Source organism: Buceros rhinoceros, unplaced genomic scaffold (genome assembly GCF_000710305.1).
Source record: "Buceros rhinoceros silvestris isolate BGI_N320 unplaced genomic scaffold, ASM71030v1 scaffold9254, whole genome shotgun sequence".
NCBI lineage: Eukaryota > Metazoa > Chordata > Aves > Bucerotiformes > Bucerotidae > Buceros > Buceros rhinoceros.
In genome coordinates this window covers 41512-57478 of record NW_010410005.1, presented here as the reverse complement: position 1 = coordinate 57478, position 15967 = coordinate 41512, and the positions used below count along the sequence as shown (strand labels likewise).

The 15967-nt window shown below is 37.4% G+C and overlaps 1 protein-coding gene across 1 annotated transcript in view; it reads left to right on the top strand.

Annotated features, from left to right (window-relative positions):
- The first annotated feature begins 4273 nt into the window (after positions 1-4273).
- Positions 4274-15967, top strand: part of IPO5 (importin 5) — a 38181-nt gene continuing 26487 nt past the window's right edge. The window contains exons 1-7 of the mRNA XM_010135439.1: positions 4274-4351; positions 8773-8965; positions 9477-9579; positions 9826-9922; positions 10913-11017; positions 14331-14453; positions 14539-14659. Of these exons, the coding sequence (XP_010133741.1) occupies positions 8782-8965; positions 9477-9579; positions 9826-9922; positions 10913-11017; positions 14331-14453; positions 14539-14659 (733 nt within the window). The 5' untranslated portion in view covers positions 4274-4351; positions 8773-8781. The remainder of the gene's footprint in view (positions 4352-8772; positions 8966-9476; positions 9580-9825; positions 9923-10912; positions 11018-14330; positions 14454-14538; positions 14660-15967) is intronic.

The window sequence follows — 15967 nt, the reverse complement described above, 5'->3', positions numbered from 1 at the left end:
CCCCTCGCCCTGCTCTGCGCCCCGGGGGACCCGTGTGAGCCCCTCCGGGGGTTGTTTCTCCCCCTTGCCCGCGGTGAGACGGGGCCTGGGCTGGCTCCGCCCGGTCTGGACGACGTGACGGAGCGCGGCTCCGGCTCCGCTGGGAAGGGGCGGCCAAGCCGGAGGCGGGTAGTGGGGGCTGGTCCCCCCTGGCTCGGGCGCAGGGATGGATTTGGTGTCTGCCCGTCGTGGCTGCGGAGCTCGGAGGGGCGTGATTGAAGTGCTCCGCCGGGCCCCGGAGGGCGGCTGCACTTTTAGCCGCCTTTCTGTGCTCCCGAAGCGGCCCTCAGAGGATCCGTGTCCCCCGGGCGTGCCGTCTGTGCTGGGGCAGGAGCAGGGCCGCAGCCGCAGCCACCCCCACCCCGGTCCGCCGAGGTCCCCTTCTATTTCCACATGGTAGTTTGGTTTTTAACTTCGGAATGGACCGTGTGTTCAAGTGTTTCGTCAGCTAAGAAATATTTCTCTAAAAGAAGCATTTTCAATATACCGAGTTTCTCTGTTATCAGCAAAAACTTTTCAGATGTGTTATTTCAGCTACAATTCTTTGTGATGGTTAAGCCACGTTAATTCTCTCTCTCTGCCCTGTTTAAGACTCCATTGTCAAGCCTGGTGGGGAATCTCTCCCATTGAATTCAATCCTAGCGTCTAGGTTTAGCATGAATTCCCACTGCATGGCTGCATCGGGTATTTATCACTCTCAATCAGTTCAGCGGTCAGCAGAGTTCAGTGCATTGTTTCACAAAGAATAAAAAGTATTATCGTTCCTGTGAACGATAGTGATAATTCCTAAAATATAATTCGGGAATGAGAAGGAGGGGGGTTACACATTTTTAGAAAGCTAGCAAAGTTCGGTGTTGATTACTGCAAACACTTTCTAGAGAAGTAGCAAGAGTTGTTCCCACATTCCTGAACATAGAACTGGAATGAAGGCCATTCCCTGGGAGCTGAATTTCTTCTCAGCTGCCTGCATGTAACATAAAAACATTTCTCACAACTTTTAAAACTTTTTTAAAATTATAACGTGGCAGTTTTATTGGCCATCTGTGTCATAATGCATGCGAAATAAAACATTCTTGAGAAAGCAGTCTAAAACTTAGATTCCTACAACTGGCATGTTCTGTGAGAAGCTTGCTTGGAACTGAGTTGGAGCTTTTTTAATCTTTGTAGATACATATGCACTATGCTCAGTCAGCATCAGAAATCTTAATGTTGGGATAGATTACTATGCTTTTTAAGTCCGTTAGTTTTGTATGCAAATACAAGTGAAAAGTGTTAACTTTTACTTATTTAGCTGTACTGAATCTGGCCTTGATTTCTGCATATTTCCAAGGTGTTTTGCAAGTATTTTTATGGTTTAGTTTCATTCAGAGTGGAGGGTCCTCAGGAAGTCTGTAGTGCAATATTCTGCACAAAGCAGCTTCAGCTGTCAGGTCAGACCGGGTCACTTGGGGCTTTGTCTCGAATCTTGAAAAGATCGAGACTTCGCAAGCTCTCTTAGTAACCTTCTCCTGCTTGACTGTCCTTATTTACAGCAAAGAGATCTAAACCTCTGTGCAGTCTGAACCTCCTTTTTTAAATTTATGCCTGCTGTCTCTCATTCTTCCAGTATACATGGCTGGGAAGAATCAGCTCAGTCTTCTTGTAATGATCGTGTTCCTAGAAACACATATCTGTCTCTCTGCAGTGTAGCTAGAGTGACTTGTTTGTTGGTTAGTTTCTTGAAGCAAGATTTCTTTGGATGAAAGTGTTGTATAGCCTTTAGAATATCTGCTTACTGAAATCATACAGGACTCTTATTTGATCTTAAACATCTGCATAGTACAGTTTTTTTTTTTAAGTGTATTTACTGTTGGGGGGAAGTATTGAATACCACTCCAGGTAAATTGAATAGCAGGTTTTTATTTGTGCCCAATGAAAGCCAGTGATAATGAGAAATGGATAGACAGGGAACTGAAAGAGGCAGACTTGGGTTATTTCTAATAGATCTGGTCATTGGAATTAAGGTGAGGTATGTTATGTTGAAGACTAGCCTTGATGGAGATATAGAGTCATACCTGGTTTGGGTAGGGGTGTAGTGAAAGTTGTAAAGGAACAGGAGGAGGTGAGGAAAGTCTAATCACCTAAAACCTGTTTTTGTTTAAGTAGTTATATGTATGCAAGCACACTCCTATCTTATTCTGATCAGTTTGCTGAAACCTGGTTTGTTCATTTTATCTCCCATTAAAAAAATTACTGGAGTGTTTTCTGTTGGCTATAAAAGCCTATCTTTCTCTTATTTTTATGTCTGCATTCTGATAGAGAAACTTTTATTTGTCTTGGTGATTTTATGATGTTTTTAAAAATATATTTTTCAGGTTGGGAAGAACATGAGTACCAAGTATAGATAATAGACATTTGCTTGCATGTATTCTGCAAGTTAGTATGCTATGTGAGAAATTTGCATCTCTGGATAAAGGTGAAGTCAAAAAATACAAAGATGATGTAGCAGGATCCAGGTACGTAGTTAGGGCACAGTCAAGGCTGCAGGTTAAATGGACGGAGACAGCAAAGCAGTTCTCCACCAGCACAGGGAGAAGGTTCTGGTTTTGGCCATAGGCTCCTCTTGAGTACCTTGCTCTGGTGCTCTTTAGTGTCTTCTGAATTCAGTTTATGGAACTGATAGAATTATGCCAGTGAACAATGGGATAGGTTGGTGCCATTTCTATTGAGTTTAAACAACTTGAAAAAGAATTTCATTATTATCAAAATTGGAGTGAGGGAAGCCAACTTTTACAGTGCTTCAGCTGTCCATGAAAGCATAGCTTCAGTTCCATGCTGGGCCTGTATTTAGGGAACTTTCTTGTTTCTGTATTTGTCTTTATATTTGTAGATAATAGTGCAATATAAATATATATATATTCATGAAAACAGTTAAACTGAGAAGACTTCCAATTCAGACCCTAAATGTCATTTAATTTTGCAGTCTTCATGAAATGATTAGATTAAATGCAGGGAATCATTGGGGATTCAGAGTCTCATTGGCTGTTGAGTGTATATTAGTGACTAGAGATAATGTGAAGTTAGAATTGATTCTATGAACAGGGTCTTCAATGAAACAGGTACAGAAATTGGAGGAGTGGTGATGTCTAATACTGAATTATTAATATGGATATTAAATATTTAGTAGTTTGGGTAAAGTTTGGAAAGTAGTAGGTATACTGTCAAGGTGTGTAAACATGCTAGAGTATTAGAAAGATTTGCTGCAATGGTAAGAATGGGAAGGCAGGCAGGGATCTGATTGAAATGAACCAGGGCTTTGTGTAGTTGGCTTGTTCCTTGAGTTCAGAATGGAATAGTGGGTATTTGGAAAGCGTGGAGTAATTTAACTTCAAGATTTGTCGCAAAAAAACCTCTTTCAGAATTAGTAGGTATAGAACTATTTCTGAAAGAAAGTTCTAGGTGGTTGCTCTTCAACTTGTAATTGCCCTGCTCTTACCTATGCTGCTTTAGTATCTTAGAAATAAGCATCTGTAGTTTTAAAATGCTTATGTATACCATGTTTTGGATAGCAAAAGTTATTTTGCTGTATGCTCACTCTAGCTTCTAAGTAAAATTCTAATTTTAAAAGCCATAGTGAATGAATTGCATGCCAGAAGTGTGTGTAAGACAACGTAACTGAACTTCTCATTAAATTTCCCATTTTATTGAGAGTATCCCTAAGGGAGAGACTAAATAGTTTTTCTTTCTGAAATTCAGACAGGAGTTTAAAAGTGAAAAGTTCTTACTCAGAACATGTAGTTGATAGGTGTGTCTGCCACATGACATTGTAAAGGCCCTTAAAATGTTCAAAAAAAGAACAAAGTTTTTGGACTATACATTTGTCAATGGTTATTAACCATTAGTCGTAGTTCAGTCTCAGGCTTCCAAAGTTCTTAATCCTTTGATATGATAGAAACTATAATGGATTTCCAGGAGGATGTGTTGTATTTCTTAACTCATCTTGTAAGTGGCCAGGAATGCATATGTAGATCATTCCAGTACGGCCGGTCTTATTAGGTAACTAAGACTTTACTTATGATTTTAAAATAGGTCAGAAATTTTTATTTTTATAGGTTTAATTTTTTTTGCTATTTTATTTTCTATTAACTGAATGGATACCAAAATTGTTTTGAAAGGAAAATAAACTCTTATTAATGCTTAACACATGCTTTCTAGTAACTGTTTACAATAAGCTGCATCCTTTTTTATGCAGGAAACGTATGAGAATATTCCAGGTCAATCTAAGATAACGTTCCTCCTACAAGCAATCAGAAATACTGCTTCTGCTGAGGAGGTATGTCTGAATAAATCTTCAAGGGAACTTGGAGAAAGGGGGAGGAAATCAGTGCCAGTCATTTTGGGATAAATGAGCAAGTTGGGCATTAATTGCATCATCTTAATTTATTGCACATTTGTGTTTTCTGATTGTGTGTTTTGCTTAATGAATGGGTTCTTTTTTTCAAATGTGTAACTAATATATGACTGTTACTGTGATGTTCCTTCAAGTTACAGTTGAGAAATGCTTTCCATTTTGGGGTCCTGTGCCTAAACGTGTTGAACTTGTGCATCATCTGAAACTTCTTGTGTTTCTCAAATTGGAATTGGGGGGAGATAAGGTAGCAGTTATTTTGCATGTTTTATTCAGATGGCTCTTGTATTTCCTTCGATTTAGGGATTATATGCTCATTAAGTCATCTAGCAGTGTTATAGAATGAATGGAGATCAGTCTAAGCACTACCTAAATTTTTTTCTGTGGGCATACAGTAGATGTGCCTTCTAGTTATTCCTTAATTTTGTAAAGGCTCACACACTTAGCAATCAGGTATAGTACTCATTGGTAAAACAGTTGGGTATGCGGAGTGAAGATCTACTAAGCTTTCAAGATAATCCAGACTTCAGATTCACTTAAAAACATTTGACTTTTATTTTCATCGAGAGTCTTGCTGAACAACAGAAGGCTGTAGCATGTAAGATTTCTGAACAATATTACAAGAGTATAAGTGTGCTCTTGCACTGTGGGTGATGATCTCTCTGGTAGACTGTATTCAATTTAGAGGTAGATGCTAACTGTGCTTTTTAATGCTCAATGAGTGTTAGCGTACTAATACTGATAGTTATCTACTTGCAAAGCAGTGTTATTCTGACAGAATCCTTCATTATTATACTAGCAAGTGACTGCATAAGAGCTGTGTAGTTTTCCTTCCTGCCCCTATGAGATGTTGCAAATGACAGAAAGCTGTAGAGCAGTCTCTCCTGTATTTAAATTTTCTATGAAAAATATGACCTACTGCTGCCCTTTTTTCATCAGAACAATATCATATAATAATCAGATAATACTGTGCCCTAGAAGTTGTAGTTGCATTGCATGTGCTTCTGTTTTGAATACATTTGATAAGTTTGAGTGGGCAACTACAAAGTTGTGCTTGTATAAATATGTATTTGCTCCATGCCTTTTCTGCTGTTATTACCTTTAGAGCAGCTAAGGAAATAGCCCCCCAAAAACTTATTCTGAATCTTGCCAGTGACTTGGCTTTCAACTTACTCAAGTGCAAAGAAACTTTTCACCTGTAGAAGTTACTCTTACCGAAGTCATCAGAGGTTAACTCTTGTAGAATAACTTGACGTCTAACTACACCAATGGATGAGTTTTAAACCTTTTTAGAAAAAAAATCCCAAGGTTTAAATGTTTAAGGTTTAAATGTTAGTTCATAACTTAAGTAGGCATTAGGTGCTGGACTCATAAAATTCTGATTAATAGAACCTGTGAATAATGTCTCTTCCCTGCAAATCCAAATATGTAGTAGCCTAACTGGAGCCTAGTGAAGTCACCCTGATATTTGATCTAAACATTGCGTATAAACGTGCAGGGAAGCATTCTGTGCATGTTCAGCATAGTGCTGGTACCAGTAGCTAGGCATTTTGTGTCTGCGTATGTTTTATATAGATCCAGATGTTGGACAGAATAGTGCATATGTCAACAGCGAATAGGGTTTTGGGCTGAGGTGTGTCCTTTTAACACATTGAATGTATTGGCACCATTGAACACAGGCTGCTGGTAGAAGCCTTATGTAAAGATCCCTTGCACAGGCTATGGGAACTAGTGAACATGACTGGGTTCAGATCCCTCTTCATCCTGAAGCCTTTGTATTGGTGTACACCATCCCAGGAAAACTAGGCTGAAGAAAATACTACATCCTTTTTGCAGGAGCTAGGCTGCTTCGTTGTAGAGAATACGAGATTAATGGGATTATTTGGCCTGCAGTTGGGGGAATCCTGTCTCAGGACCTCTTGTATTTGATGTGGAAAGAAACATTAAGCTAGTTCAGAAATAACACTCTTTAAAACTAACTATATAACAGGTTTTGTCCTAACCAAATGACTAAACTGTGGAAATAATCACCTTTTCCCTCTGTTCTCATTTCGTACTTTCCTGATAGCAAAGTAACACTGTTCACAGAAGTGGAGGGAAGCATCTGACGTAGCAGATAGAACAATTCTGTGACACATGATGTGTGAGTTTGTAAACCTCATGCTGAATTTGGGCTTGAACCCAAGACTTCCAACTTCCTGAACATGTCGTGTCACTGTTACGAAGTTAGGTCTCTACTTCTTCCTATGCAACTGTTCTTTAAATAGTTGAACGAAAAGGTGGTATATATTCACAGTTTATTTGATTATTTTTATTCTCAGGATGTGTATCAGGCTGTTCCTTTGGAGTTTTGATTTGCCACCTAGATCTTAGAGAGAAACAGAAATTCTGCATTTCCTCCTGCATTTGTTTTTTCTTCCCGGTTAACTTTAGAGTGGCAGTTTTCAATTGTGTCCTTATTTACAGTTGATTAATTTTGAGCTCCATGAGATCAAATAACAAATGCTGTGTAAAACTATGTTTCACAGCCTTCTTAGAAGGCTCTGACCTTTACATTTCCCATGTCCATATTGCCACATTGCATTTCTTAGTCTGAAAACTACTGTTGAGGCCAGCTTCCTGTTCCGCTTTTGGAGGGAAACGAAGACAGTCCATGGACTTCTTACGTACCACAGGTTCTGCCTTTGAGTTTATGTGGACCTTAGGCACTGTGAACTTTGAATTCCACTTGGGGCTGGATCCTTGAATGAGGTTGTGCAAGTTCATCTTTGAATGGTATCCTAAATATTGATTGCTTCCATTTGTGCATGTTTTCCTCCTTGAGCACTTGAAAAGGAACAATGAAACAGAAGGAAAAATCACTGTGACTGTGCTACACCAGATGATCAGTCATTTTCTTACAAAATATGTAGAACTACCTGGACACTTTGAATGCCAGTGGAGAGTATGGTATCCCAGATTTCTGTTCATAATTCATCTGGTGCCCTGCTCAGCAAGTTGGTTTTCTTGTTGTGCCTTGGTTCCACCATCCATAAAATCCTAGAACATTTTTAAAGCACTGTAAATTCTATTAAAAAGGAGTGGAATGTTGAAATTTGAGAATTACAACCACTTTTTATGTTAATACCTTGACTTTCCAGTTGCATTTGAGCACTTCAGTAATTTAGGCGTGCAGAAGAATTCAGTGCTAGGAGAGAATTCTGCTTTTTTATGCTTCATTGATAGGTGGAAGTTCTCTGGGAATGTATACTTTATATTGTTCCTTGTTCTCATTAAAAGCTGTAGCTACTAAGTTGCAGGATTTTTAAATGTTTGTTTAGGTACATATCTTGTATTTCTTAACTACAAAAGAGGCTTCAATATGTGTGAAAAATACACACTTTACTCCTTAAAGCAGAAGAAACAGCCCCAGAGCTACCCTTCATCCAACCATGTTCATCATAATTAAATTGACAATGGTTATTTTCATATAGGTGAATATCTGCTGAGGAAAATATGACGTTCATTATTAGAATTCAGTAAACATGCTATTTATTAAGTCACTCAGAGTGCTTCATATGTCTTTTTGCCTTTATTGCGTTCGTTACTCTTCATTTTTAATTACTTAGCCATGTTTTTTGCTTCTAGTTCTCGTATAATTGTAAATACAGATATATAAATGATACTGTTGTAGAATTGCTATGTACAAGCGGGAAGCATAGAAGATTGAAATATGTGGTATTGAAGTTCCTATGCTCAAATTCAAGTTTAAAGAAAAACATTTCATTGTAGGTGTGCAAAAGGCTAAAAAGTTTGGGATGGGGTTTTTTGTTGTTGTTCAGAGTAGAATTTTATTTGCACAAATTAACTCTAAGTTTCTGAATCTTTAGCATGAAGTTTGGTTGTTTGACAAAGTGAAGTAGGGTTTACAGGTTAATTGGCAAAGTAGTCCCATCGTCAGTTGTTAATCCCCCAAAACTTGAGCCTGGATTATAATTATCTCGGCGGGCCATTTGAAACAGAAGGAAGACATGCTTTAAACATCTTTCAGTAATGCAGGGAAGTCCTTAACCTGCCACAAAATATGTCTTGAGTTTCAGCTCTCAAAAGACTGAATCCTCAGTGGATTTCATTATTTTTTCTTTAAAGAGCTGTAGTTGTCAGAAACATGTTTGTTTGCTCATAGTTCCTTACGGTGTTTTTACTTGTTATCCTAACTGTCCTCTGTTGCTTGAGAGGTATTCCATCCACCAAACAAGTTTACACAGTGAAAACTGATCGCATGGAAGCATGACATCAGTCAGCATTCCTAAGAGCATGATTGTCATATCAAAACAATTTAACATACATACTTTCCTATGCAATAGGCTAGACAAATGGCAGCTGTCCTTCTACGGCGTCTTTTGTCTTCTGCTTTTGAAGAAGTTTATCCAGCTCTTTCATCTGATGATCAGGCTTCTATCAAAAGTGGATTGCTGTTGATTATTCAGTTGGAAACGCAGTCCAGTATGAGGAAAAAAATCTGTGACATCGTTGCTGAATTGGCCAGGAACTTAATAGGTACTTTCTATAAGCTGATACTGTGGTAAAATATTTATGTATTGATAGTGGTTGTGGTTTTTGTCTCTTGTTCTCTAGTCTTGTGTAGACATTTGCATATGATGTACTAACTGATTTAATGGTTTAAAATAAAACCAATATTTTTTTACATTATCCTTGATGAGATAAAAATAAGATTCCTCAACTCTGCTTTTTAAATTGCTTGGGTTTAGGTGAGACTATTAATGTTTAGAAGTCCAGTTTTGTTTAAATTCTCATTAATGTTATGCTGAACATCTTCACCAGTTTCTTTTTTGACTGCTGTTATATAACAATATATAGAAAAAGAAGATGTTTTCGGAGAGCCTTTAGATTTAACACTTCAGCCTTATTTTTTTTAATTGACTTGGACACATCTTCAGATCAGTTTTTTTGAAATTAATTTTAGTAGTGGTGACTGGTTGCTCTGTACAGTTGCGATCTAAACACTCTTAGGTTTGTTTATCCTAAAACTTCATTGTGTTTAATCTAGATGAAGATGGAAACAACCAGTGGCCAGAAGTCCTGAAATTCTTATTTGACTCTGTCAGCTCTCAGAATGTGGGACTGCGTGAGGCTGCTCTACATATTTTCTGGTAAGATTTCAGACTTTGCTACGTTTTTGCAGGCTAGCCAAATCACGTCTGTAAAAAATGTCAGGAAAAACCATCACAGCTTAATTGACAAGTGATCATATATATTTCATTTATTCTGTTGTATTTTACTTTATTTAACTCTTACATGTACAGTTACAATCTGTAGCTCAACAGATAAGTTTAAAATAATAAATAAGGCTAAACTCTGAATTTTTTATTAATGTTTTGGTCTTGTCTTCTCCTTAGGAATTTTCCTGGGATTTTTGGGAATCAGCAGCAACACTATTTGGAGGTCATTAAGAGAATGCTGGTTCAGTGTATGCAAGATCAAGAGCATCCATCAGTAAGACCTTTATGTTCTTTCTTTTTTTTTAATATGTCCTGAGCACTGAAACTTAGTGTAATAGTCTTAAACATAAAATGTTAAACAAACCATACATTTCAACCAGACAATTGCATTACCTGAAACTGATGTGCATCTGTAGTTTTGACTACGCCTACTGCAAAACAAAAGGGCCAAACCTGGTCCTACAGCTGGCTTATATCTGCACTGCTTAGGCCCAGACCCTTCCCTAGTATTTATGCTCGGAGAAACCTAGTTGTAGTGGACCTAAGCAGAGCCAGGGTTTTTTAGCCAGCAGCATGAGGAGTCATTGTCAAGACATGCTGTAAGGGCATGTTAATTTTGCTTTTCTGGAAGGTTCCAGATTATTGATTTGTGCGGAGAATTGTACTTAGAAAATTTTTCTCCTGTTGTGGAAAATGCTGGGCAAGGATAGGGCACCCTGCTGTGGTGTGTGGCTTCAGTTTGTTGATCCCCCATGGATTACTTTTTCTGACCTTTGAAAGTCAACTGGGTAACATTTTCTAAAGTACCACAAGTCATGCCTTTAAAGACGGATGTTTTAAGCACTTAGATCACACTTTTTGAAAAATGGGTCTTTGACACTTGGATACGCTTTTGAAACTGGGATGGAAGTTGAAAACAATAGGTTTTTTTCTTTTTTCCTTTAGTTTAAAAAAACAAAATAAAACCCAACCCAGAACACCAAAATAAACAAAAGCATGACTAAGGAACACTTGCCACCTCGTAATATGATAAACTTTTTTTTTTATGTCGTGGAGGACTTAGATGCTGAACATTTTCATTATTGCTTTACCTTAATTTGAAGTAAGACTTAAAATCTAATTACTGTATCTATTAGGAAAATGTAGAAGGGAAATGGTAATACAAAATGTAGTCTCGTAGTAGGCCTAATGAAAAATGCCTGATTTTTTTTTTTAACATTACCAGTTCTTCATGTGTCTTTCTCCAATCCTGCCTGTCTTCTAGATCAAGACTCTCTCTGCTAGAGCTGCAGCTGCATTTGTGCTTGCTAATGAGCACAATCTTCCCCTTCTTAAACATTTTTCAGACTTAGTACCTGGAATATTGCAGGTAAGAAACCATGCAAGTAACTCTTAATGTGCCATTACTGTAAATTACTATATCCAAATGTAAATTATTGGTCTGCAAATTTGTGTAGTATATGAATTTTTGGTGAGAGCTGTATTAACTATACCTTAGCCTGACACCGGTCACCAGCAAGATACTGTGGAATCAGATAAGGAGTTTTGTAAACACAACTTAACTGACAGGATTTTAAGGAAAATTGTTTAATGCTGATTAACTTATAGTGTTACCTAGATAAATGAGTTAAAATTATTCATAAAATATTTCTCTCAAAATCGTACAGATTATAAATTAACCATGATTTTGAAATATATTTTAAATATTGGCTAGCCTGAGGTGTCAGGTAATCCAGAATTGAGTAATTCATTGACCCGTGCATCATTCCTTGTATCTGTTCAGTTTAGACGAAGGTGTAGAATTATTCAAAGATTCTCAGAGTAAGAACAAATTGTTTGAACAAATCATCTTTATTGTTTGATAAATTAGGAACTTGCAAACAAAATGCCTTTTGAGGCTTCATATAATTTCTGAGGCTGGACTAGGTCTCTTTTAGGATGGATAAATTTGAGCAAAAGTTGGAATTCTAATACTAGGTTTATTTTCTGGAGGAAGCCTATTGTAAACCAACTAGAGGCAGAAATGGTTTGAGTTCTGAAAGACAACAATTTCACAGTTCAGTTCCCATTCTATATCAAGAAAAAGTGGAAATAACTATGTACCTGTGATAACAGAAGTGGTGAACTTCAGGCGATTTTTAAATTATGCTGAATTTAGGTTAAAAACTGACTTCCTGCTACAGTCAGTACAGCAGGTTCCTCTCGATAGTGTAAGATACAAACTTGTCTGTATGTGCTTGGTGGCAAGCTGAAGAAAAATTGTGCCAAGTGTACCTGCTTCTGCAACCGATGGAATTCTGCTTGATCTGAAACGTAAGCTGGGAGGAATTTATTAATAGCAACTAAACTTGAAAATGTAGAAAATGGGTCTATGACACAAGTACTTTGATATTGAGGTCACTATTTGGTGGTTAGTCCCTGTCTGTGGCTTTGGCAATAATAATTGTACTGTTCAAAAGTCTTAACTGTCTGGGAGGACCTTGGCTACTGACTACTGTATGATTGGGAGTGAGGCAGGGTTTGGAGTAGCCATGCCATGCGTCTTGGTGTTTGGTAATTAAATAGTATGCTGTTTTTAGACTTCAGACTAATAGCCCACTTTGTGTGATATAAGTTTCAATGCTACTATTTTAAGCTGTAAAAACACATGCACTTGGCTTGCGTTTGCAAGCTTTTATTTTGCGAATATAGAGCACAGAACTATGTTTTTAAAGTACTTATTGCGAGAAGGTCTAGATTTTCAGGTTGTGGTAACACAAGATGGATATGAAGATCTGAGTTTAAAAATAGGAGATAGGATGTGTTAGAATAGTCGTGAGTGACCTTTGGAGACAGTTGGATGCTTTTTTTTGTTGTTGTTGCTGCTGAAGTTCATTTTGTTGAAATAAAGGCGTGGTAAAAAAGCTAAGAATAAAATTGTGACTTTGCAATTCAGTCCTTTCAGTACGATATCTATAAGGTTATGCTGGAAGTTGAACTTTCAGAACTAATAGCTGAAACTTGTATCCAAGAGATTCATCTTGCAGTGGAGTTAAAAGCAGCTGGAACTTCACCTGAATTCTGTGGTTGTTGGTGTTCGACACTATAGAAAAGTGCCTCTGCTTTTTAGGGCTCACCATGCACTCTGAACTTCTTTCTTCAGAAACCTAGTCTTCTTTAAGGAGCTGTCGAAGTTGCAATCGGTATAAAATAGAGTTTTACAGAAACTTCCAGTAAATACTACGTTATACTTTGCCAGAATCAGGGAATGAGTGGTAACTATTAGTCCAAAAGGCATTAACCAAGATAGAATTTTTTTTTTGTCCTTAATTTTTTTTACCCAGAATATTTCTGGTACTAGAAGATGCTGTTTCTGTGTTGAAACTCTGGGCTGTTTCAGTGGCATTATCAAAAGCATGGATTCTAGACTTAAGTATTAAAGAACACCAAACTATTCACTTTAAATAATTTTCTACTTTAGGAAGACATCAGATAATTTGTTAATGAAAATTCCTTTCAAAACCCCAAAAGTGCTTAAGACTACTTTTATTTTTCCTTTGGAGATTTCAATTTGTGTGTCCTGCTTTTGTAGGAGTTTTAACACCATTAATAACTGTGTGCTGTTTTGGTACTAGAGTATCAACCTGATTAGTTAAAAGTAAGTTTTAAATTACTTTTCAGAATGTAGCTGTAGGTTAGGAGAGAAGCTTTTTTCAAGTATGATTTCTTTCTCTTTCCTGTGTCCTGTGACTGCAGGCTGAACAATCTGCTTTAATTCAGTGGCTCTCCAAAGTTGTCTGGAAAAAAAAATTATTTTATTTTGAGATTCCTGGTAATTGTAAGCGTAAGCTATTCAAAGTTGTTCTCCTGTAAAAGGAGTGAGGCTCATTTTCCTTCTTTTGGGCAGAGTTACTTTGAGGAGTTTGGGGGTTTTTTTTAATTAAAAATGGATTTTGAAGTTGTGCTTGTCAAAACATAGTGTGTGGTTTTTTGTGTGTTGGCACCTCTGATGTGTGACCTTAATTCTTTCTGAGTGTCTGTCTACTGTGTTAGATTTAAACTAATAACAGTCAAAATTGATGGCCTATAACACTGTGAGCGAGCCATAACTTACTTGTAGTTTTGTACCATGCGTATTATTTCTTTGTAGTTGTAACAGATTTATGCACGCTGAGCACTGTAGCAGGGTCCAATCCTAGGATCCTGCCGAAAACTCGGAGTCCAAGTGAAGGCTTCCAACTGGTCTTGTATTAGTTCTCAAGTTACAGCTTGAGCTGTGTGCCTCTGGAGAAGGGACCCCTACCCCAAGTAATTCCTCTTGGTTATACCTGTACCACCTGATTCCCAAGTCCAATCATTCAGTCCTGATTGGTGGTCTCTTGATTTCATACTGGTTTTCACTGTTGCTGGGTTGTCCTTTTAATGTTATTTCATTCTCTTGGAATTGTCTCCTTCATCCTTATCATCTTCATTCCGCTCATATCTGCTGGATTCAGCTAGTTCTTTGTTAGCACCATTAGTTTTATCGAAAGTTCATTCGGTCAGCTCTTGTGGCCTAAGGCTTCAACTACTTTAGCATTTGTTGCTAAATGAGACTATTCAGAGAGACAAGAATACAGTTAATCAAATTTCTTCTGTAACAGTGGCCCCATTCATAGTATTATTTTTTTATTTAATCTTATCTTCATCTTATCTCTTTATAGGTTGTAAATGAGTCCTGCTATGAAAATGATGATTCAGTCTTGAAATCTCTTGTAGACATTGCAGATTCTGCACCAAAGTATTTGCGAGCACATTTAGAACCTACATTGCAATTGAGTCTGAAGGTAAAGCTGGGGGGAAAAAAAAAAATCACTCTTTCTGCCCCCAAACTTCTCTTCTAACCATTTCCTCTAATCTTCTGGGTTGTAGTTATGTGCAGATGCAAATCTCAGTAACATGCAGCGTCATTTGGCGCTCGAAGTAATTGTGACCTTGTCAGAAACTGCTGCTGCTATGCTGAGGAGGCATACAAACATTGTTGCACAAGCTAGTAAGTATTTTACTTGTTTTCTTTGGGGGAAGAATTTGGCTTTCTTTACAGTGTTAAACTGACTTTGCAGGTGGTCAGTGGCAAAACTGTCTAACTTGGAGTCTGCTGGTGTTGATAGCTTTAGGTAATGCTGAACTGAGTTTTCTTGTGGAGGAAACTTCTTGTTTTGACTCTGCATAAATTAATCTGTGCTTGTGCAGCCACCAACAATTTGAATAAAATATACAGTAGATTCTTCATTAGGTGTTTCCAAGGAAAATACCACTTTCATGCTTTTCTGCTGGCTTTGGAAATTCATACTGTTAAAAAAAATTACTGCATTTAGTTCTGAAATTCTACATTTGAAGTTCGGTATGTAGGCCAGATACTCTGTGGTGCTGGCAACTGAAGACGGAAGGAATGCAACCTGAAAGTTGAGGTTGAGTGTTGAGTTAAAGCTGTGAATTAAAAATCAGGTGCCTATATAAATACTTAGTCTAATCAGTCCATTTACCATGCAGATTGTAAATTCTTTGGAGAGATGTTTTTTGAAATCATCCATTATTATCTGAGATGCTAAAAATAACTGTCTTCTGGACAGCCCCAGCAGCAATGCTGTACATATTCCTATTTCTCTGTGTTTTGAATCCTTTTTGTGAGTCGATCAGGGCACTGACAGAGCAGTGTAGCTTGCATTCTTTTCCCTCCTTGTCACGGTTGTATTTGTCTAGATTTTTGCTGGTTTTCTGAAACTTGCATAAACATAATGTTTTAAAAGCCAACTTTTTTTTTACTTGTATGCTCGAGCTGAGAAAAGTTGCGTGTATACGTCAGTAAAATAATTATAAAACTAGAAAATATTGTAAACTGGATCTGCTTGGCTTAGGTGTTTAGACTATTGACTAGAAGTTTTGTTTACCTCTAGAATTGTTTTTTTAAGAACAGATTCTTTTAGAATATATTTTGAGATTTGAAAATGTTTAAAATGCTGTGTTTTCACTCTGTCCTGTAGCTTGTTGGGAATATTAATGCTTGACACTTGCTGTCACCCAAATCATTACAAGCTTCTTATCTGGTCAGGCAGCAGAGTGGAGAAGTACCTCATATCTCTTTAGAATGTACTACTTTTATATTGGCTTGCTAGTTGGTATGTAGGAATGGAATATTTGTATTATGATAAGGCACCATGTGGGAATGAAATCCCTTTGGTTTGCAAACCATTGTAAAATTGCTTTTAGTATTAATGAATCACTAAGGTGAAAGACCTTTATTTTGCAGAGCTAGTAAAGCAGTTATGTTCAGAGAATGATAAAAAGGTAGCCAAAAAGG